The sequence below is a fragment of the Frieseomelitta varia genome, unplaced genomic scaffold (genome assembly GCF_011392965.1).
Source record: "Frieseomelitta varia isolate USP_RPSP 00005682 unplaced genomic scaffold, Fvar_1.2 scaffold_301, whole genome shotgun sequence".
In the NCBI taxonomy this organism is placed as follows: Eukaryota; Metazoa; Arthropoda; class Insecta; order Hymenoptera; family Apidae; genus Frieseomelitta; species Frieseomelitta varia.
In genome coordinates this window covers 147,681-167,906 of record NW_025110037.1, presented here as the reverse complement: position 1 = coordinate 167,906, position 20,226 = coordinate 147,681, and the positions used below count along the sequence as shown (strand labels likewise).

The window sequence follows — 20,226 nt, the reverse complement described above, 5'->3', positions numbered from 1 at the left end:
TTTGAACTATTTTATATATCGTGTCTAAATTTACTTGAATTATTTATTGATATTACTTTGAAAGATATAATTATCAGGTAAGCAATCTCTAAATAATGTTTTAAATTATAATTAATTTATTTAATTTGTAAGAAGGAATGGAATGTACATTTCTAGTGCCTCGTGTTTGTGAATAATATCTTAATTATATAAATGTAAAAGAACTATGAATATTAATAATACGACCATAATGTGATAACATCGATGTTAACTTTTAAATTAGAAACTACTCTTACGATATACATTATTTAAATGTAAATGCAATTACAATGTAACAATATTTATTTATTTTCAGAATAAAATTTAAAAGAACAAATTGAGTATTTATAATAAGTTGTGCATGAGGAGCATTAATTTTCGAAGATGAAAGTTTATAATTAAATCTTTAATTTTTTACCACATAAACCCTACAAAAAAATCCTTTTTCCTTTTATCCTCATACCTATCTAAAGATTTGTTAAATTTTATGAGAATTATGCATGAAATTATAAAAAATCAATAACGTCATCGTGTGCGCATATATATGTAAATGTATATACATATATATGAATATTGTTTTTCTTATTCTTTTATGATATCTTCTAACATAATTCGATTTTTTCTTTCGTAGCAAAAAAAGAAAAAAAATGATAACTTTAGATTAATTATTAAACAGACCGTTAAATATTAAGAAGAGAATTAAGAGAATTAATGAAAATAATTCGCTTGCGCATTTTATTTCAAATCTTGTTTATTAACCTTTCAATGTCATATTTACCGGAAAAGTACCACGTATGTATTTTTCAATGTAATTAAATATTCAGCAAGGAAAACTTCCATTCCCACATTACGTCGTAAGGAATAGACGTGTGGAGGTTCCACGAAAAATGATTTAATTTTATTTGAAAAAAGAAAAATATATGTTTTTATATACGTATAAGTGACTCGATCGACGTCACGTAGGTATAAATTGAACCTGATGATGAAAAGCAATTTTATATGGCGTTTTTTCAATCGAAGTGTCCCTGAAAACTTTCGAATGTTAAGACTGCGTTCGAAACGAGAGGAATTAATGGCGGTTGAAGAGCCCCCACCCTGACGTATGCAGAAACAGTCAAGGTGTCAACAGGCGAGGCTGAACGAAAGTTTACGCGATAATTCTCGTCTGTTCGTATTCGCCCATTTACCTTACCGCTTATCGTTTTGTCTTAGCAACGTTCGAGCCGCGATAATCGAAATACATGTGTTTGAAATAACTGGCGTTCAGAGAATGCAACTACTCAAAGTATAGCACGGTGCAGATTTTTCTGACATGTATGTGTGTATACGTACATAATGTTTTGATTCAATCGCAGCTGAAGTTCGGTCGTATCTATTTCATTGAAGATATGCTCGATTGTGTCTTCACTGACAAAAATTATAGTATTTCATCACCTTGTTGCTGATTATTGAATTTCACAGTAGGATGTGTACGAATTAATATCTATTTTTTATTTAACAAGTGTTATAAAGTTCTAGTCACGGTATGCTTGACGTTTGTGTGATTCTTGCACAACGTGATTATGATACAGTATACTAAACCTTGTTTCTGTAATTTAATATTGTTTTTATAATGCAAAGCTAATAACACTGATTAATAAACTTTTTTATGAACAACTATGATGAAAAAGTTTTTACTGCACGCCATTGATAATTTGATTTTTCTTTTTTTGCATTAAACTCTCAATTTCATGTTTAATTTACTAGTAAAGTAAAATATATTTTGTTTTTTTTTTTCTATGTTTACATATGATACAGTGATGAAAGCTTATAGCGAAAGTTTATGGTATAGAAAAAAAAAATACACACTGAACTGTTTCTTTTCAATGATTTTCCTATTTTATAGAATAAAGACATTACATCTAATAAAAAATAAACTTTGTTATATGCTATTAATTGAAATAACGAAAGGTCTGTTCTTTTTCTTTTTAGATATGATCCTTTATATGAATTTTGTACAACATATATAATTGCTCAAAAAACAGTCCAATGAATGTGGATGATGAGTTTTACTTTATCAAGCAGTAGTGTGGCGAATATACTGTAATGGGGTGGGTCTTGTCCACCACAGTATGGATTACAATATGGAGTTGCCTGTTACGGGGCTTAGAATTAGCTCCACAGACATCTCCAAAACAAATTCCATGTGATAAAACTAGGAAAGTTTTTACTGATTCTTGGGGGATTATTAGTGATGGACCTTTGGGTTCGAATTATACACAAGATTCTCATTGTGAATGGCTTATAAAAGGTATGAAAGTTTGACAACAATGTTTGGACCAATTTCTTTTATTGTTCATTCATAATTTAATGTATGTATTTCACAGCAAATAATAGCCGTCAGTTTATTACTTTGAGTTTCCGTACCATGGGAACAGAATGTAGCTATGATTATGTTTTTGTTTATGATGGAGATTCTTTTCGATCTCCACTTTTAGGTAGTTTCAGTGGAAAAACAGAACCTCAACAAGTGACATCATCATCTGGTTATGTATGTCTTTCAATAATAAATTATAGATAAATAAATAATTTATATCTTATGATCATTTGAAAATATTGTTATAACTTTACTTTGTCTTCTACAGATGTTAATACTCTTGTACAGTGATACAAACTATGTTTTGGATGGTTTTCATGCAGAATTTTCAGTTACGAATTGTTCAAATAATTGTACAAATCATGGAAAATGCATTGATAATACTTGCTTTTGCGAAAATGACTGGGGTGGTCGAGATTGCTCCAAAGCTCTTTGTCCAAATAATTGTAGTTATAATGGAGAGTGTGGTTTAAAACGATGTGATTGTAAAAATGGATACTCAGGACAGTCTTGTTCATTACACAAAACATATCCTGAAGGCAACAAGTATGTTATTTAATATATATTGCATTAAATATAGTACATTTATTATTTACAATTATTATTTACTGATCACTAAATACGATAAATAGATGGCACTGGCTTTCTCATTCAGAAGGTGGATTAAGGCCAAGGGCAGCACATACTGCAGTTTATATAAAAGAAACTGATTCTCTTTATGTTTTTGGTGGTTATGATCTTAATTATATACTCAGTAATTTGGAAGTATATCGATTTAGCACAAGTCAATGGGAAGATGAATATGGTAATGAACTAGGTGAGCAGGAAACTCTTCAATGTATTCATTACAAATGTATTATGATGTCTATTGTACTAGAAAATTTACTATGTGTGTCTAAAACAGAAGGCGTCTCATCTGCAGAATATTTGGATCCTATGTTACTTGCTACTGAATTAAAACGGACAGATGCAGATGAAAAAGAATTATATGGTCTTCGTACCTCATCTCTTATGTGGAAAGTACTTTCTAGTATTAAAGACAATAATACTTTTAGCACACGTAATTTTGGAAATACAGAAAATGGACATGGCTGGTCAAAATTTAGAAATGGAGACCATAAGGATCGCGAGGAAAAATTTCACGAAAGCAGAGATGGTGAAAAAAGCAAAAGCACAGTTAGAATAGAAAGAAATGATGATTTTAGGAGAAAACATTTTAGACGTCCTAAGCCTCGATATGCGCAAATTACAAGGTAAAAATAAATTACAGAATGTAATTGCTGAATATTAACTCGCAGTTATTGACTCGCAGTTAATGCTATTTTTTATTTACTTGCTGTTAGACATCGTAGAAATCTTGAAAATCTAGATCCTTATCAAGAATTTCATATAAAAAGTGATATACTAAATTGGGAAGAACAAAATACAGAAGATTTTGTTAGAGACAACATTTACATTCAAGAACCTAAAGTAAAAGATGAATCATTAAAAGATGAGTCAACTAAGTCACCAATTGATAAATTACCTAAACCAAGTCCGCGATATGGTCACGCAGCTTGTAGATATGACGGTCAGTCGTATATCCATTCAAAATATAAAAAAAAAAATGTAATACCATTATAATATAATTTATAAATTATACAATTAATAGGTGGTTTTGTTATATACGGTGGGAAAGTACAAGACGGATCTTTATCTAATGAACTGTGGCATTACGATGTTAACACACGTTCTTGGACATTACGAGCGAAAAATTCTCCATTTTATCCACCGCAATTGACAAGACATTCTCTTACTTTAGCAAATGATTATATTTATCTTTTTGGTGGTAGTACAGTTGATGGTGAATTTTCGTCGAGTTTATATAAGATTAAACTGAATTTATGTAAGTTTATTGAACAATGCAGATTTACTGTATAAGCTTCATATTATACACAAAAAAATTGTTGTATTAAATTTGTTTTAATTCTAGCTGATCCTACAGCAACCACAGAAAGATGGAAAGAAGTATACCCGCGAGGTGGTAAAGAATTAGATGTACGTGTAGTTGCACATTCAACTGTGTACCATCATGCTACTAATTCTTTATTAGTTTATGGGGGAGTAGTAGCCAGTGTAGCACGATTTAGTAAATTATCCGATAGAATGTTTGTGTTTCAACTTGACAGGAAGGTTTGGTCTGAAATTCATTATCCGAGAGCACATTTGAGAGACACTTATGTTCCAAGAGAACGAGCATTTCATACTTGTAACATTATAGGTAGTTGTCTTTATTGTAATTGTCATTAAATAGATCATTTATTATTACATTATTATTAAATTAAAGTTTTAATAAACTACATTAAAAAAATTTTCAGGAAATTATTTAGTTGTATTTGGCGGCTATTCTCATAGACATAATAAAGAAGAAATTTGTTATGATAATCAAATGTATCTTTATCATCTAGGCTGCCATGCTTGGGTAAGCCATGATGTACTAGGTTTAAATGATAAAGGTAAATTGAAACTTCTACAGTTAAAATAAAAATTGTTTGAAATCTTAATTTTTTTCACGTTAAAACATTTATTTTAATACTCTAGATTCTCGTTACCCAAAGCAACAAGGAGTATTCGCACACGCAGCAGATGTACGAAATGGAAATACATTGTTATTGGTTGGTGGTTATCATGGGAACGTAAATGCGGATTTGCTTGCATATACATTACCACCGATGCTTGCACCAGGAGATGAAGATAATATAGAACCTGAACAAATTTGTTCAAGACATAAAAGTTTAATGGAATGCACAGCTAATCCAGAATGTGGTTGGTGTTCGGCAGATGAGGTATGTACCTAATATACAAAATATTGCTATTATTTTTTAAGTAATAAATATTTAACTTATTTTAGATATGTTATGGTAGAACTATCGGTAGTAATTGTACAACAAATCTTCAAACGACACGTTGTCTAGGTGTTTGTCCTGCACTTGGAGATTGTCATTCTTGTTTAATACATGGCCAACCTGGTGGAGGTTGGGGTACAACTGCACGTGGAAAAAAATCTGTGTCAAATAAGTTAAATCGCGGAACTTGTACATGGTGTGTTCAGAACGCGCGTTGTCATCACAAAGATGATAATTATGGTGTTTGTGGACTTCGAGACGATACACCATCGCAAATACCTGGATGGTGGGGCCCGAAAGGCACAGAAATTATAAAAGTCGAAGAATGCCGAGAAATGGATAAAAGGCCAGGATTAACATTTTTAAAATATAAACCTCCAGTGAATTTTAGTCAACCCGACTCGGTAACGATAGTCAATGCCACTACCGTAGATTTTAATGTTCCGTCTATGCAAGGAGCGAAAACAGAATCAGCGCTTGGAGGAGAAATGATTGCTAGATTGATCGGTTTCCTCAGACCACCTCAATCTTTTTGGGATAGCACAGTGGAGCATTTGAAAATTTGTGTTAGTTATAATAGCGCAACTTTACATGTATCAAGGAGTGATGACCCTCAGGAATTGGTAAATTCTTTCATTAAAGTACTCATAAGAAATAATAAAAAAACAAATTTTATTTCTGTTCTATTTGATATTTTTCAATTTAATTTTTTAGGAATTAGTTGCAAATTTAACTGCTGAAACATCACAATGCATTCCAACAAAATGGCCAGATGGACATCAAATGATGTTGCTACCAGGACGATATTTATTAGACTTCGAATCGAAAAGGATGGTTACTACAAGTTATGCGTATGCCAGTAAGATGGAAATTACTCACAACAAGAAAACGGAAAATCCAAAAGTATTTACATTTGAATACCTTGAACCATTTCAAAACGGTTCTTGCCATCAGTATAAAAATTGCCTTCACTGCTTAACCGATTCTTCGTGCGGTTGGTGTGATATCATTAATAAATGTCTTTCACGCTCAATTAATGAAACGGAAAGTTGTGTAGCTGATGTAGAATGGGATGAAGATGGGAATCCTACTCGTGAATGGCATTATCTAACTATCACTCCATCAGCTTGTGCTAATTGTTCCAATTATATCTCATGTGAATCCTGCGTTGGTAGTAATTTGTGCGAATGGTGGACAGAGGAAGCTCGTTGTGCAAGAATTGGTAGACTACCTAATGCAGTTGTTAGCCTTGATCAATGTCCAATTCCATGTAGACAACGTTCAAATTGCACGCAATGTTTAGATGAGCGTGGAAGATGCGTGTGGTGTGAAGCCACGCAAGAGTGTTTTTCTTTTTCAGTATATACATCTGAGTATCAATTTGGTTTGTGTCGAGAATGGATGGATCAAGCTGGCTTAATGGGAGTAACCTCAAGGTCTGGATCGTCTCTGACAGGCAATGATCAATGCAAAAGTTGTAGCCGGCATACAAATTGTTCTAGCTGCTTGCACTCGTTAAGTTGTGGATGGTGTTACAGTCTAGAAAATCCTATCATAGGAGCATGCGTACAAGGAGATTTCAATCAGCCGCACATCAATTGTAGTTTTGTTATCAATGAATATCAAAATACCACATTAGAAATAGATGAATCGGGTTGGGCATACGCTCAGTGTCCAGATGTCGACGAATGTGATTTGGGCTTACATGATTGTCATCCCAATGCGGTATGCACAAATACACATGGAAGTTTTAGCTGTCAATGTAAAAGAGGTTTTAATGGAGATGGCAAAGAGAACTGTACTAAAACTTGTTATGAGAAATGTGTTAATGGTTATTGTAGCGAAGCACCTGATTATAAATGTGAATGTAACCTTGGATGGACAGGTCCAGATTGTAGAACAAATTGTGGTTGTTACAATCATTCTACTTGCACACAAGGACCAGGCATTTGTGATAAGTGTCAGGACTGGACTACTGGAAGATATTGTGAGGAATGTAAAGCAGGCAGTTATGGTAATGCCACAACACCTCTTGGATGCAGAAAATGCAATTGCAATGAACATGGAGACAAAAACTTAGGCATTTGTGATCGACAAACTGGCGTATGCTTTTGTCGTGATAATACACAAGGAGATATGTGTCAGCGTTGTAAGAAAGGCTATTACGGCGATCCAAGAGATGGCGGAATGTGTTATTATGGTTGTATGTCTCGAGGTATGCTTGGGGGAGAAGGAAATGGCAAACAAGGTCTTGGCAGCAGACACTCGCAGTTATCATTATGGGAAAGTCATCTTGGAGATTCTCCAACAAGAGAGTGTCTGTGGATAGTAAGTCCAAAAACTGATCTTTCATCAGATAACATGCTCTCAGGAACTCAAAGTGTCATACAATTTACTATACATGATGATATTAATGTTAGTTGCCAAGAAAATAGTGTTTATGTATACGATGGACTTCCTGAATTTGTTTCATCATCAACTAGTCATCAGAGTCAACTCCTAGGTGTTTATTGTACAGAAAGTACAGATTATCCTGTTACTGTAGAAGCTAAGTCTGGATTTCTTACTGTTCATTATAAACAACTGGATGAAGTAGAAGGTTTCAATGCAAGCTACTTGATAATGACATGCAATAATTGTCCAGGAAATCGGGAATGTCGAAATGGTAACTGTTTATGTAAAGCTGGTTTTGTAGGAATCAACTGTGATATCGAAATATGCCCTAATAATTGCACTTCATCTAAGAAGCAAGGAATTTGCGATAAGGGTTACGGGCGTTGCGTTTGCGCATCCGGCTATGGTGGACATGATTGCTCAATTAAGATTAAAGAACATCAGTTAATTTTTACGGAACTATTTAACTCTGAATATCTAGCCGATCATTTGGACCACCTAAGAAAAACTTTACCGAGATTTGGTCACACGTTGGTTGCTGACAGAAGGGGTAGCTTGTGGATGTTTGGGGGATACTCTCTTAGTCACGGTCCTCTAAATGATATTAGACTTTTTGATACTAAAAATAACACATGGATGCCCATTACTGTAGAATCTACTACAGAGGCTTCGATGCCTCAAGGTAGATACTTCCATGCAACTGAAATAGTTCATAGTAGGCAACAAATATATGTTTATGGCGGTTTATCAATGAAACAAGAGGACATTCAAGGAATATCAAATAACACATTAAGCGACTTCTGGAAATTTAGTCTGCAGAATCAGAGATGGATGCAAATTATACAAGAGGAGTTTAAAAAAGAACCGCCACTTTTAGCTGGACATACCTTGACTTTACGTAGAAATGGAGAATCAGAAAGTCTAATATTAATTGGAGGATTCAGTCCTAAATATGGCTACCTTGACACAGTATGGGAATTCAATTTAGAAACAGAAACTTGGGATACAATAGATACAATTGGAAATGGACCATTAGGGGTATATGGTCATTCAACTGTATATCATAGCAAGTCAGATAGCTTTTACATTTTCGGTGGATACACTTACGCAATAAATCGAACATTTATTTCTAATAAATTATATGCACTAAATTACAAAACTCGCACGTGGTCTGTACTTCCACCATTTGATGATGATCTCACTGATGGAAGTAGTTTGGTGAGTAAACATTTCATTATTTAATTTTTCTTTTTTAATAAATCAGGATCGGTCATAAATTTAATTCATATTTTATTATAGCCACAAGCTAGATTTCTTCATTCTGCTGTTACCACTGATGAATACATGGTAATATTTGGTGGTCGTCAAAATCCACATAATACTTCTGATTCATTAATTGCTTATAAATATTCATGTAATTTATGGATTCGTTTAATAACGAAAGACATGGAAGTTATTGGAAGTCCACCACCACCAGCATATGCTCATGCAATGACTCATGCTGATCCAGAATCTAATGCTGTATATGTAGTTGGTGGTTTTGATGGTGGAATCAAAAGTCATGTCACTCTTATAAGCATACCAGAAGATTTATGTAATCTTTGGACAGACAAAATCACTTGCAGGAAATACTTTGGATGTTCCTTTTGTTCTGTTGTCACAATTAGTGGAAAAAATGCTTCATTTTGTTTCTCTAATGAAGTATCAATCAACAAAGATGACAGGTAAATTTTATTTTTATTTCAATAAACATATTCATAAATACTTTTAAATATGTGACAGAAATAATCGTTTCAGATGTGATATTAACGTAACACAAGCTCAACGATCAAATGGAATTTTTTGTAATTCAGAGTGGATGATCAGTAGAAAATGTCAAAATTTTAAAACTTGCACAGAATGCTTAGCAGAATGGCCGTATTACAAAAATGAGGAACCAGTATGCAAATGGTGTACGCACTGTCCAAACGGAAAGTGCATACCATCCGAGAAAGATTGCGACGAATTAAACAAATGCAGTATTAGACAAATATCGGTAACAGATGTAAATAAATGTGGAGAACGACAATGTCCGGCAAGTGATTGTGAGAAGTGTAATAGTCTTGAAGGTTGCGTATGGACAAGGCAGGTCTTAAAAACATGTGAGTTTTAAGAGAATTATTATAAAAATAGTACTTGGTAATTTTTAAACAATTTGTAATAATTTTTCAAAATATTTGTAGCTGAACTAGGACTTGCAGTAACGGGAGAACCTGTATACGATTGGAATTGTGTACCAGATGACATTTTTGAACGATCAAGTATTAAAATGGGAAGTACGCAATGTGAAAAACGATGCGCAGATCATAAAGACTGTAGAAGTTGTCTTAAAGGTACCGGAGCCGAAGGTGGTTGGCGGGAATGTAGATGGTCGACACAACTCAATGAAGTAAATATTTTTTTTTTTTTTTTTTTTTATAAAATTGAAATTAAATCTATTGATAAATATTGCAGTGTATTTCTCCATCATATCAACCTCTATACTGTGCCGGTGGTGTATGTGGTTTAGTATTACGTAGTTCTGATATGGATCATTGTCCGGAACCATGTTCAGTTTTTAAACAATGTAGTACATGTTTGAAACACTCACATTGCGGATGGTGTTCTCTCGATTCAGCTAACATAACTGGGCAAGGAATATGTACCGAAGGCTCTCTTGAAGCACCAGCAGATCATCCAGCTGGTGGAACATGCGAAATGTTATACTATCAACAATTCCCTCAAACTGAACCACGTAAGCAAATATAACGTAATAAAAATTATTTGAATATCTTTTTACATTCTACTCGTAAATTCTTAATAGAACTTGATTTCTATTGATGAAAGTTACTTCCAAAAGTAGCCGGTTTTTCTAGTGTTAATTCTATATTCACGAATTTTTAATTAAATATTTTAATCTTCACGAATGTTCATTTGAAAAATTGCAGCAATCATAATTATATTATTCCTATATTATTTAGAATCTTTGGAAACCCTAGATAATGTTACAATGTTAATCCCAAATGTAATATCGAAACCAGAATTTTCTTGGCACTATGTAAGATGTCCACCGGAAAATGAATGTACGAATGGACATCATACGTGTTCTCCGAAAAGTGAAAAATGTTTTGATTTAGAAGAAGGATTCGAATGCATGTGTGGAGATGGATATAAAACTGAAACGTAACTTTTATTTTTTTTTCTGGTCACTCTTATTAAATAGACAATTTATTAATTATTTTATATTTATTTCAGTCCATCATCATTTAATGAGTTCGGCAGGTAAGGATTAACTAAATTGAGTTATTTATTTGTTTTTATGTTGTTTATAACATTTTTGTTATTTATATATAATTTATTTTATTTTTAGAAAAATTTGTGTTCCGATGTGTACGCAAGGTTGCGTTAGAGGAACGTGCGTAGAACCAAATGTTTGCCGTTGTGACTTCGGTTACGTAGGTGCCAATTGTTCAATTCAGTGCCAGTGTAATGGTCACAGCAATTGTGCTGGCCCAGATAAATTAGACGTTTGCTTAGAGTGCCATAATAACACAATGGGACCACAGTGTGATAAATGTTTACCTTTATTTGTCGGAAATCCAGCAGACAATGGACAATGTGTTCCATGCCTTGAGTATTGCAATGGACATACTCGAATATGTATTAATGAAAGCATGACTGTGCCGGTAATTTATTTTTCACATTGAAAATGCAATTGGAAATAAAAATTAATATCTACATTTTTAGAAACGAATATTACTCTTTTACAGGATCCGTATTCAATTGATAAGATGTCTATAGAATTATTGAAAAAACAACTAGTTGAAGGTCCTGTAGCAAAAGCAAAATGCGTAAATTGTGGAAATAATACAAAAGGTGATAAATGTGGCGAATGTATGACTGGTTATTTTAGAGGAACGGAAGATCTTCGTGACGTATGTCGACCGTTAGTATTATCATTTAAATTCTGTTTCCTATTTTCTAATATATTATAAATAATATTCGTATATTACTTATTTATTTATTTTTCTAGTTGTGAATGCCATGGGCACGGATTTACTTGCGATCCTGTAACAGGAGATAAATGTAACTGTGGTAATAATACAGAAAGTGATCCAACATGTACCAGTGGTCCTATGAAAGGTACAAACACTGGTGGAACACCATGCTGGATGGTACAATGCAGTAAATGTAAAGAAAATTATGCTGGTACACCAACTAATGGTCATCAATGTTATAAAACTGTAACAGTTGACAATAAGATGTGTTTTGACTCTAAATTAATAGGTAAGTTATTTAACAATTTTATACAATAATTTTATTATCGTATTATTTTATTATTATTTTATTCAAATATGTTCTAATATAAAAGTCCTATTTTTTTAAATTCTGCTACGGAATTTCTTATATTGTTATGTTAGGTATTTTAATTAAATATTGTTTTTCTTAAATTGCAACATTTTGTTATATCAGGAGGATCTTATGGTTCGTACTCCTCCATTGACAAATTGTATATATATTTTTTTTTTATTTATTAATTTTCGCGTGTTTGAATATAAAAATTAATTATTTTCACCAATTACAGATGAGTGTAAAATGAAACCGAAACCATTGAATCCTGGTCAAACAGTGTTTTATATGGTACAACCTCGTTTTATGAATGTTGATATTAGAGTTATGGTGGATGTAACTCAAGGGGCTTTAGATCTATTTCTTAGCCCTCGGGAGGATTCTTTCGTTGTTATACTAAATTCAACAACTGGATATCAAGATGTATGGATTTAAAATATTTCTTTCTATTCCTTTCTTAAAATATATTTCTATCTATAAGGCATAAAATATTAAACATTTTCTAACTAGAAATTGCATATATACAGGTCGAATTGGATAGCAGATTTATGTGGCGTAAGGATCCACATAACATGTGGCTAGACGAACAAACACGCAGTCGAATGAGAATTGTTGAATTCCATTCCCACAATTCGTTCTTGTTCACTATGAACGGCACTACTACCGAACCCACTTGGAATACCGGTCCTCAGTATATTGTGATGGAACGCTACGCAGAAGGTTTGGCTACGTTCCTAACAATTGAGAACAGGAACACGTTCTTGGTTATTAGGAATCTCACGAATCGGTTAGTGTTAACATTGCCGCAGGACAAACATGAGCTTCATGAAACGAAATTTCACATCGCATTAAGGGCAATTGATGCCATTCATCCAGAGATTAGCGGCCGAGCTGCTTATGGAATGATCTTCTTTCGACAGGATCAATTGCACATTGATTTATTCGTTTTTTTTTCTGTGTTTTTCTCGTGTTTCTTCTTATTCTTGGCCGGCTGCGTAGTCGCATGGAAAACGAAACAGGCGGCGGATGTTCGAAGAGCACGGAGAAGGCACGTTGTTGAGATGTTGCACATGGCTAAAAGACCATTCGCGTCAGCTACCATCATTTATGATCGAGATGGTAACGATTGTAATCCAAATTCACCCCAACGAAAAAGCAGACGTAACAAATTAGTTAGCTTTCACAGCGACGTTAGACCAGTGGCAGTCGAGCCTACTGATGACGGGGTAGCTGCTGTAGCTACCGTTTTCATTAGATTACCTGGTGGTCAACAAGCCCCTGTAAAATTGGCTCTTGGTAGCTCGTTAATACTGTTAACTAGAGTTTATCCAGTTAACAGTAGGGTGTTCCTAAGACGTAGAAACAGTCACGCGTTGAACTGAGCTTCTTTCTGTAGACATCTGTTTTCACATCACATAAATTTTTAAGTTTGCTTACGCTCTCAAAATTTATGGCAAACAAAATAGCGATCATGTTTATTCTTTATTTTATCGATCGTTTTTCGTTGATCTCATCCTTTTAATCATTAATCTATTTTTGGTATTTGATACGCGGTCATTATACAAATTGAAGCAGTTTTTTACGAATAGCATTTATATTTCTCTCGAACTTGTCCAAATTGAATTTCAATTGTTGAATTTTAACAATACCATTCATTCTTCGTCATTGACGAATGTTGACATTGTTCAATGTCCGCCAGTAATATGAAATTTTAGTCTAATGGTTGTATTATAGGTATAAAGAAACATTATAAGGGTATTTAAACTAAGTGATAATACACACACACACACAGACACACACATATATATTATCATACCATTCCATGACGAGACTGTATGTTTGTATATAAAGATCTGTAATTATGTATTAATTCGTAATTTATACGATTTTGTAGGAGCATTTTATGTAACAAGACATGATTTTGTGTCTTGAAACATTCGTAGCTACCTTTTGAGGAAAGTGGATGATTTTATTAGTGTTGTATGAAAATGTATGAAATGTTGCATAACCATCTATTGAAATATACATGGAAAGGAAAAATATACAGGCAGCTACAAGTATTATTCTACTTATTAAAATCTTGTTTGTATTCTAACTATTTCAAATGACATTGCAAAAATTTTTAACAAATGTGAGATTTCCAATTATAACGTGTGAATTTAAATGAATAATTATAAAACAGCTGATATTATTATTATGAATGAATCATTAAAACATTAGCTATAAAACAGATATAGCTATCAAAGCTTGAAGTGATATAATATTTCAATGCAAACGTCTTTGCGATTACATACAGTGTAACAAAAAAGCGATATGTCGACTGGCACTGCTATTTTCTAACAGGGTGATTTTCAAATACGACACGTGTTTTGATGAAAGAGATATAGTAGAATAATAAATTAAGATGTCAAGTAAGCATATTGATTGATACCATATAACTTAATTCGAAGTTCATATATTGGTTCGTATATTGATATTTAAAACTTCTGCTCATAAACGTCCAATAAAATTATATTACGTAAAAAGTTAAAATTTCTGTAAAATCAATAAAGTAATTTTGGTGAATTTTATATGATCACGCTATATCTTTTCCACCAAGATTACACATATACAGACGTGTCTGTATGCTACGTTAAAAAAGTATTGTTAGGCCTGCGACTGAAAACGAATTGTATCCGCATAATTAAAAAAACGATCAGTATTAGAAGTTGATTAGAAAGAAGCTCGATAATGCGTGCGTCGGAATGCCAAAAAAAAAAAAAAATTAATGAGGAATAATATGAGTGTCATAACATAATGATGTATTACCTATAACAAGAAATGATAGACGTGTAAAAGATTTTAATTAGGGAATGTTGTAAATACGAGGAGTGCACATTGCAAATGTTAATTATGGACACCGTCGTATAATATCAATTGTAAAATATTAATAGTACGATATCGTCAATAACAATTTAAATTCGGTGAAAATTGAAAGGAAGATATGTCCTTTATCAAAGATGATGAGCCAAGGTTACGTATTAATCAAAATATAAAAGTAAAAATACAAGGTGTTGACGTAATGATATTAATAACACATACTCTTAAGATAATTTGTAATAAGCAAAGTAATTGAGAAAGTGAGCGACGTAGTGACATAAGTAGGTGTAAATATCACGAGGCGTTTTTTTTTTGCTAACTAAGCTGTTATGCGATATCGAACAAGTTTAATATATTCTGTACAGATTGTTTCTCAGGATAGTTGTTACACGGTTTGAACATTTCTTACTGTATTTGTAGAAAAGTTTTTCAGAACTAACGGATTTACATATATATTATTGTTCAACTCGATTTTTTTAATGCAACTTATTTTTTATTAACAATATTGTAATTAATATATATATATAATAACATTTGAGTAAAGCTGTAACATATTTATTTTTGATAAATGATAATGATAGGATTAGCAATATTTTCTAAAAGTACAGTGCGAAATTTTCAAATTATTTTTTGGAAGCATTCGAATTATGTCATCGATATGTTGTAAGAATGCACGGTTGTTCCTTGACTGTAGGAACGATGATACACTGAACAATTATTAAGTGTGCATATGACAATGCAACACGTCCTGTCTATTGAATTTCTGAATTTATTTTTATTTTTTTATTTTTGTTTTTATTTTTCATAGGTCTCGTCATTACGTATCTCGTCAGTTGATACTTTTGTTACTCTTTTTTGCTATATTTGTTCTCTCTCTCTCTCTCTCTCTCTTTCTCTTTTCTCTATCATTTTACTAGCATATCTTTATCTCGTTTCATTTTCATCGATTTTATTTACCTTTGCGCGACCAACTATCCTAACTATTCATAGCGAGATAGTTTATAAGCATACGTATAAGGAATAATGCAAACTAACATGTACATGTACATTTATATAGATCTACGTGAATAGAGATATATATTATATACATATACATACTATATATACACAGTAAATGTATAATTTCTCGGTTGTACAGATCTGAGCGTTATCTCCAAAATGTTCTATTTTATATATAATTATTACATTGCATTCAATGTAAGCGATATCTTCCAATGCCGGCATTGCATCATCGCGTTAAGAAAAAAAAGAAGAAGAGAAAAAAAAAGATGTTTGTAAGAATATGGGGACACCATCGTTTATAAAAGCGAAAATGAAAAAAGGTTGTGAGGTCCGGGTGTCGGCATCCCCACAAGGATTCGCCACAAGCTTCGTGAATTTATTTGTACCGTGAGGAAGAACATGAGGTTGTGCTAATGAAGATTAATGAATTGTATTGAGAAAGCTTTAATAAACGTATGTAAAATTGGGTTTAACCCCGATGAGTATTTCATTCTGTGTTGAAAGTTGACAGTTGATTTCGCCTAATTTCGATTTTGTTAATTAAACACTCGATGGACGATAAAAATTATTTTAGGTACATTCACCAGTTACTATGGTAACTATGATGTCAACAAATCGCTGAACCTCAAGGCCCGGCTAAGCAGGCGATCGAACGTGTATATAGAATGTTTACGCTGCTCAATGTTAAGTGCATGGTAATTTTACATGAAGCTACGAACGTTTCTGAACAGTTATGTAGGCACGAGTCAAGGTGACAGACAGGTGTAAAAAATGAGATTTAAAATATCTGCGCAAAGTCGTAATGGTCACAAGCGTTTGGTAACTTGTGTAGCATGGAGCTCGACAGAGGAGATTTATTCATGCGGGTAAGATTTCCGTATTTATGAGAAAAAGTACAAACAATTCAAACGATTATCTTTTCAGGGAGGATCATTTATTAATATCGTGGCATTTGGAAGGTGGAATCGCGCATTCCAGTATTGTTACAGAATTTCCAGATGACTTTTATCCGACAGATATGCAATGGCACCCTCGGCCGAATTATGCCACGCTAATTACGAAAAAACAATCATTGGATGTTCTGTTAATTACTACAGCCGATGGTTGGATTCGCTTTTATAAATCTGTAATATCATTTCGGATTGTAATTTCACTTATCGATACGTTTTTGCTTTGACATCTTTGTTATAGGAAAATATCATTTAGTTAATAAAAATGGACGTATAGAAAAGAGCATAGATGCTCATAAAGGAGCAACAACAGTAGGCAGATGGAGTAGCGACGGCTCTGCGCTTTTGACTGGTAATTAAAACATTTTAGAGCTAATTAGTTTTAATTAATCATTGTTCGATTAATTTTTAATTTGTCACCAATTCTAGCTGGTGAGGATGGCTTGATAAAAGTATGGTCACGTAGCGGTATGCTTCGTTCTGTTGTTGTTAAAGGCATGTTCCCCATATTGTCTGCTGCCTGGAGTTCAGATTGCACAACAGTGTTATATTCCCAGGGAGCTCACTTAATTTTCCAGTCACTTAATTCAAACTCCAAACCTCGAAAGGTTAAACGATATTTAACAGATTTACATGGTATTTAGACAGTTAAAGAAAAAGACATTGTCTGAACAAATATTTTGCTTCAGTTGTTGGCCCATGATGGCCTGATTTTGGTTTTATGTTGGAGTCACACTCATGGACTGATCATTTCTGGCGGTGAAGATTGCAGATACAAGGTAAAATGTGTGAAAAGTTTGAGAAGAAAATTTGTATGAAAGAATCAGTGAAGAAATTCAATTTTCATTTAAGGTATGGGATCCTAATGGCACGCAGCTATTTTCTAGCAGTGTTGAAGATCATCCTATTACAGCAGTGAACTGGAGTTTCTCTGGCGACTGCTTTGCTGTTGGATCATTCAACACAGTTAAACTTTGTGACAAAACAGGAGTTAGTTCATATTACATATTTATTCGGTATTTATTCATGTTTTTTATTGGCATGCATATACTTTTAGTGGTCTCATTCGTTGGAAAAAATAAATTCTGGAAGCATATACAGCATTGCCTGGTCAAGTGATAGCACTCAAGTAGCTATGGCTTGTAGTAATGGAACTGTGTTAACAGGGCATATAATAGACAGGTATAAAAAAACATAGAAGTAACATATTACGTGATATGTAAGTACATGTTACACACATGCATATTTAATATAAATAGGAGATTGGAATGGAATAATTACGAAGTCACGTTGGTCAAAAGAAAAGTGATCGAAGTCAGAGACGTTGGCAATGAGATACGAGAGACGCTAGATATATCGGATCGCGTGGTTCAGCTGGAATTTGCTTTTGACTATTTAGTCGTAATTACACCGGCGCAGTGTCACGTTTACTCAGTAGTAAATTGGAATACTCCGGCTATATTCGATTTAAAAAACACTAGTGTATCGGCGGTGCTTCTCGCAGAAAAGTATATATATATTAATTATTCGACACAATAACAAAATATCAAAAAAAAAGAAACGAAATATTTATGAAAGCATTTATGTTGCAGACACTTTTTGTTAGTTGAATGGAATAGCGTATCGTTGTACAGTTACCAAGGCCGTTTATTAGGAACTCCAAAATGGAAAGGAATGACGCAGGAACGACTTTATCCTCCTTGCGTGTCGCTCTGTTCCGATACTTTAGTTATACGATCGCAAAGTAACGAGAAACGTACGATAAAGGTTTTTCAATCAAAGAAAAGAAAAACGATTACAAATATGTAAAGAATATTACAAAAGTTATTTTTTTAGTTCTTCACGTGTTGGAAGTGGCTTACAATAAACCTATAGTTGAAAGCCAAAGTTACACGCATCTTCAAGGTATTACAAGAGCAGCATTGAATTATATCGGTGGAATAACTGACCGACAGGTAGCATTAATCGATGTGAATAAAGATTTGTTTCTAGTCTCTATACGAATCCCTGGTTTCGGCAGAGTGTGTAAAATAGGTATGCGTAGTGTTTAAAAAAAATTACGATTTTTATCTGACAGTATGCTAGTAATGTAACTACTGTTCTTCCCTTTTTATTTGTTTAGCCGCTATGGCGCAAGATATTGCATGGGCGACTGATGCGAATGTTTTAGCAGCGATGTTGGATGCGACGTTATCTGTGTGGCTGTGTCCTAATTGCGTGCACTATAGCGATCGCAAAATTATACGAAAGACAAGGATCGACAAAGAAAGCAGGTCTTATCTTCTTGATTCTATTGCAAAAGATGCGATTCTGTTGTTTCTCAAAAACAATATATTAATGATTCTAGTGAGTTTGGTAAGCAACCAAGTATTGCTAACGTTTATAATGGGATGGTAATGATACGGCGTGGCGACGGAGCGTTAGTAGCTTCTTCTTTTTATACTTTTTTCATTAGTCTCCATCAACATATACTGAACAAAAGATGGAAGGAAGCACTATCTCTTTGTCGAGTTGCTCAGGTAATTAATATCCATCTGCTTTTCTCTTCGATAAATTTCTTTTGAAACGTATACATATTTTGAACAGAATGAAATACTGTGGACTTGCATGGCTGTTATGGCAACAGACAATAAGGAATTGAACGCCGCGGAAGAAGCATACGCAGCAATTTCGCGATATGATAAAGTCGATTACATTCAGTATATAAAGGTAATGGTAAAATTATAAGAATAACACATTTGGAAATAAGCCAGTAACTTGAGATCTTCGAAATTAGAGTTTACCAAATAAAACAGAAAGATTGGCGGAAATGGCGCTTCTGTCGGGAGATCTATTGACCACAGAAGGTATACTTTTGCAAAACGGATTAACAGAGGAAGCTGTACGAATTAACATTGAAGTATACAATTGGAATAGGTACCATTCCCTTTTAATTTATAAAATAACTTTCTGGATAACTATTGCCATTTTTAATTTGTTGATCATTAACTTAGAGCACTGGAATTAGCGATCAGGCATAAGAAGCAATTGGACGAGGTACTAAATGCAAGGAAAAGATATCTTCAAGTAATCAATAAAAAAGAAACAAATCAAAATTTTCTTGCATATATGGCGAACGTTGCAAAGGCACAAGTAAATTGAACAATTTTATGCTATCGCACAATATCGAGTATCTTGCACATAATTTTATGTTTTTTCTTTATTAAGCAGTGAGACAAAAATTGTTTTCACCAGGAAGCTGCTGAGAAGATTTCGCTTAAACGAGAAGAAACTGAATTACCAGAAGTAGAAATACAAAAAAGCGAAACGCCGGAACAAGAAATGACTATCTGAAGGCACAACAGTATTATCATTTATACCAATTATTTAGTAAAATATATAAAAGTACAGTACA

At 33.3% G+C, this 20,226-nt stretch overlaps 2 protein-coding genes across 11 annotated transcripts; both read left to right on the top strand.

Moving 5' to 3' along the window:
* Positions 1–786: 786 nt before the first annotated feature.
* On the top strand, positions 787–16,355 carry LOC122529673 (multiple epidermal growth factor-like domains protein 8). 6 transcript variants are annotated; one of them, XM_043656011.1, is made up of 25 exons: positions 787–1,185; positions 1,990–2,308; positions 2,385–2,548; positions 2,643–2,920; positions 3,007–3,191; positions 3,279–3,627; positions 3,718–3,944; positions 4,026–4,259; positions 4,347–4,634; positions 4,732–4,869; positions 4,955–5,199; positions 5,265–5,882; positions 5,974–8,871; positions 8,953–9,377; positions 9,451–9,794; positions 9,876–10,081; positions 10,147–10,426; positions 10,653–10,854; positions 10,927–10,953; positions 11,042–11,357; positions 11,442–11,617; positions 11,705–11,958; positions 12,145–12,156; positions 12,257–12,444; positions 12,549–16,355. In XM_043656011.1, exons 2-25 carry the CDS (start codon positions 2,104–2,106, stop codon positions 13,401–13,403), a joined length of 9,114 nt encoding a protein of 3,037 aa, XP_043511946.1. In that variant the 5' UTR covers positions 787–1,185; positions 1,990–2,103; the 3' UTR covers positions 13,404–16,355. The 6 variants fall into 6 exon arrangements, with proteins under 6 accessions (XP_043511946.1, XP_043511945.1, XP_043511947.1 ...); XM_043656010.1 differs by having other exon boundaries at positions 787–1,332; XM_043656012.1 differs by having other exon boundaries at positions 787–1,487; positions 3,282–3,627.
* On the top strand, positions 16,255–20,193 carry LOC122529677 (intraflagellar transport protein 80 homolog). Of its 5 annotated transcripts, XM_043656039.1 has the most exons (18): positions 16,255–16,335; positions 16,457–16,748; positions 16,807–16,985; positions 17,074–17,184; positions 17,262–17,440; positions 17,522–17,611; positions 17,685–17,822; positions 17,890–18,014; positions 18,092–18,340; positions 18,425–18,588; positions 18,669–18,737; positions 18,813–18,866; positions 18,955–19,105; positions 19,180–19,351; positions 19,419–19,541; positions 19,609–19,748; positions 19,826–19,964; positions 20,067–20,188. In XM_043656039.1, exons 2-18 carry the CDS (start codon positions 16,654–16,656, stop codon positions 20,163–20,165), a joined length of 2,277 nt encoding a protein of 758 aa, XP_043511974.1. In that variant the 5' UTR covers positions 16,255–16,335; positions 16,457–16,653; the 3' UTR covers positions 20,166–20,188. The 5 variants fall into 5 exon arrangements, with proteins under 5 accessions (XP_043511974.1, XP_043511972.1, XP_043511976.1 ...); XM_043656037.1 differs by having other exon boundaries at positions 18,669–18,866; positions 20,067–20,193; XM_043656041.1 differs by having other exon boundaries at positions 18,669–18,866; positions 20,043–20,190.
* Positions 20,194–20,226: the final 33 nt, after the last annotated feature.

What these genes read in the sequence shown, in the direction of transcription:
- LOC122529677 (XM_043656037.1), top strand. Translation starts at nt 16,654, where the DNA reads ATGAGATTTAAAATATCTGCGCAAAGTCGTAATGGTCACAAGCGTTTG. An exon ending in AACTTTGTGACAAAACAGGA is followed by an intron (nt 17,823 to 17,889) that starts GTTAGTTCATAT and finishes ATATACTTTTAG; the next exon opens with TGGTCTCATTCGTTGGAAAA. An exon ending in CTCTTTGTCGAGTTGCTCAG is followed by an intron (nt 19,352 to 19,418) that starts GTAATTAATATC and finishes TATTTTGAACAG; the next exon opens with AATGAAATACTGTGGACTTG.
- LOC122529673 (XM_043656011.1), top strand. Translation starts at nt 2,104, where the DNA reads ATGGGGTGGGTCTTGTCCACCACAGTATGGATTACAATATGGAGTTGC. An exon ending in TGACATCATCATCTGGTTAT is followed by an intron (nt 2,549 to 2,642) that starts GTATGTCTTTCA and finishes TGTCTTCTACAG; the next exon opens with ATGTTAATACTCTTGTACAG. An exon ending in CAACAACTGGATATCAAGAT is followed by an intron (nt 12,445 to 12,548) that starts GTATGGATTTAA and finishes GCATATATACAG; the next exon opens with GTCGAATTGGATAGCAGATT.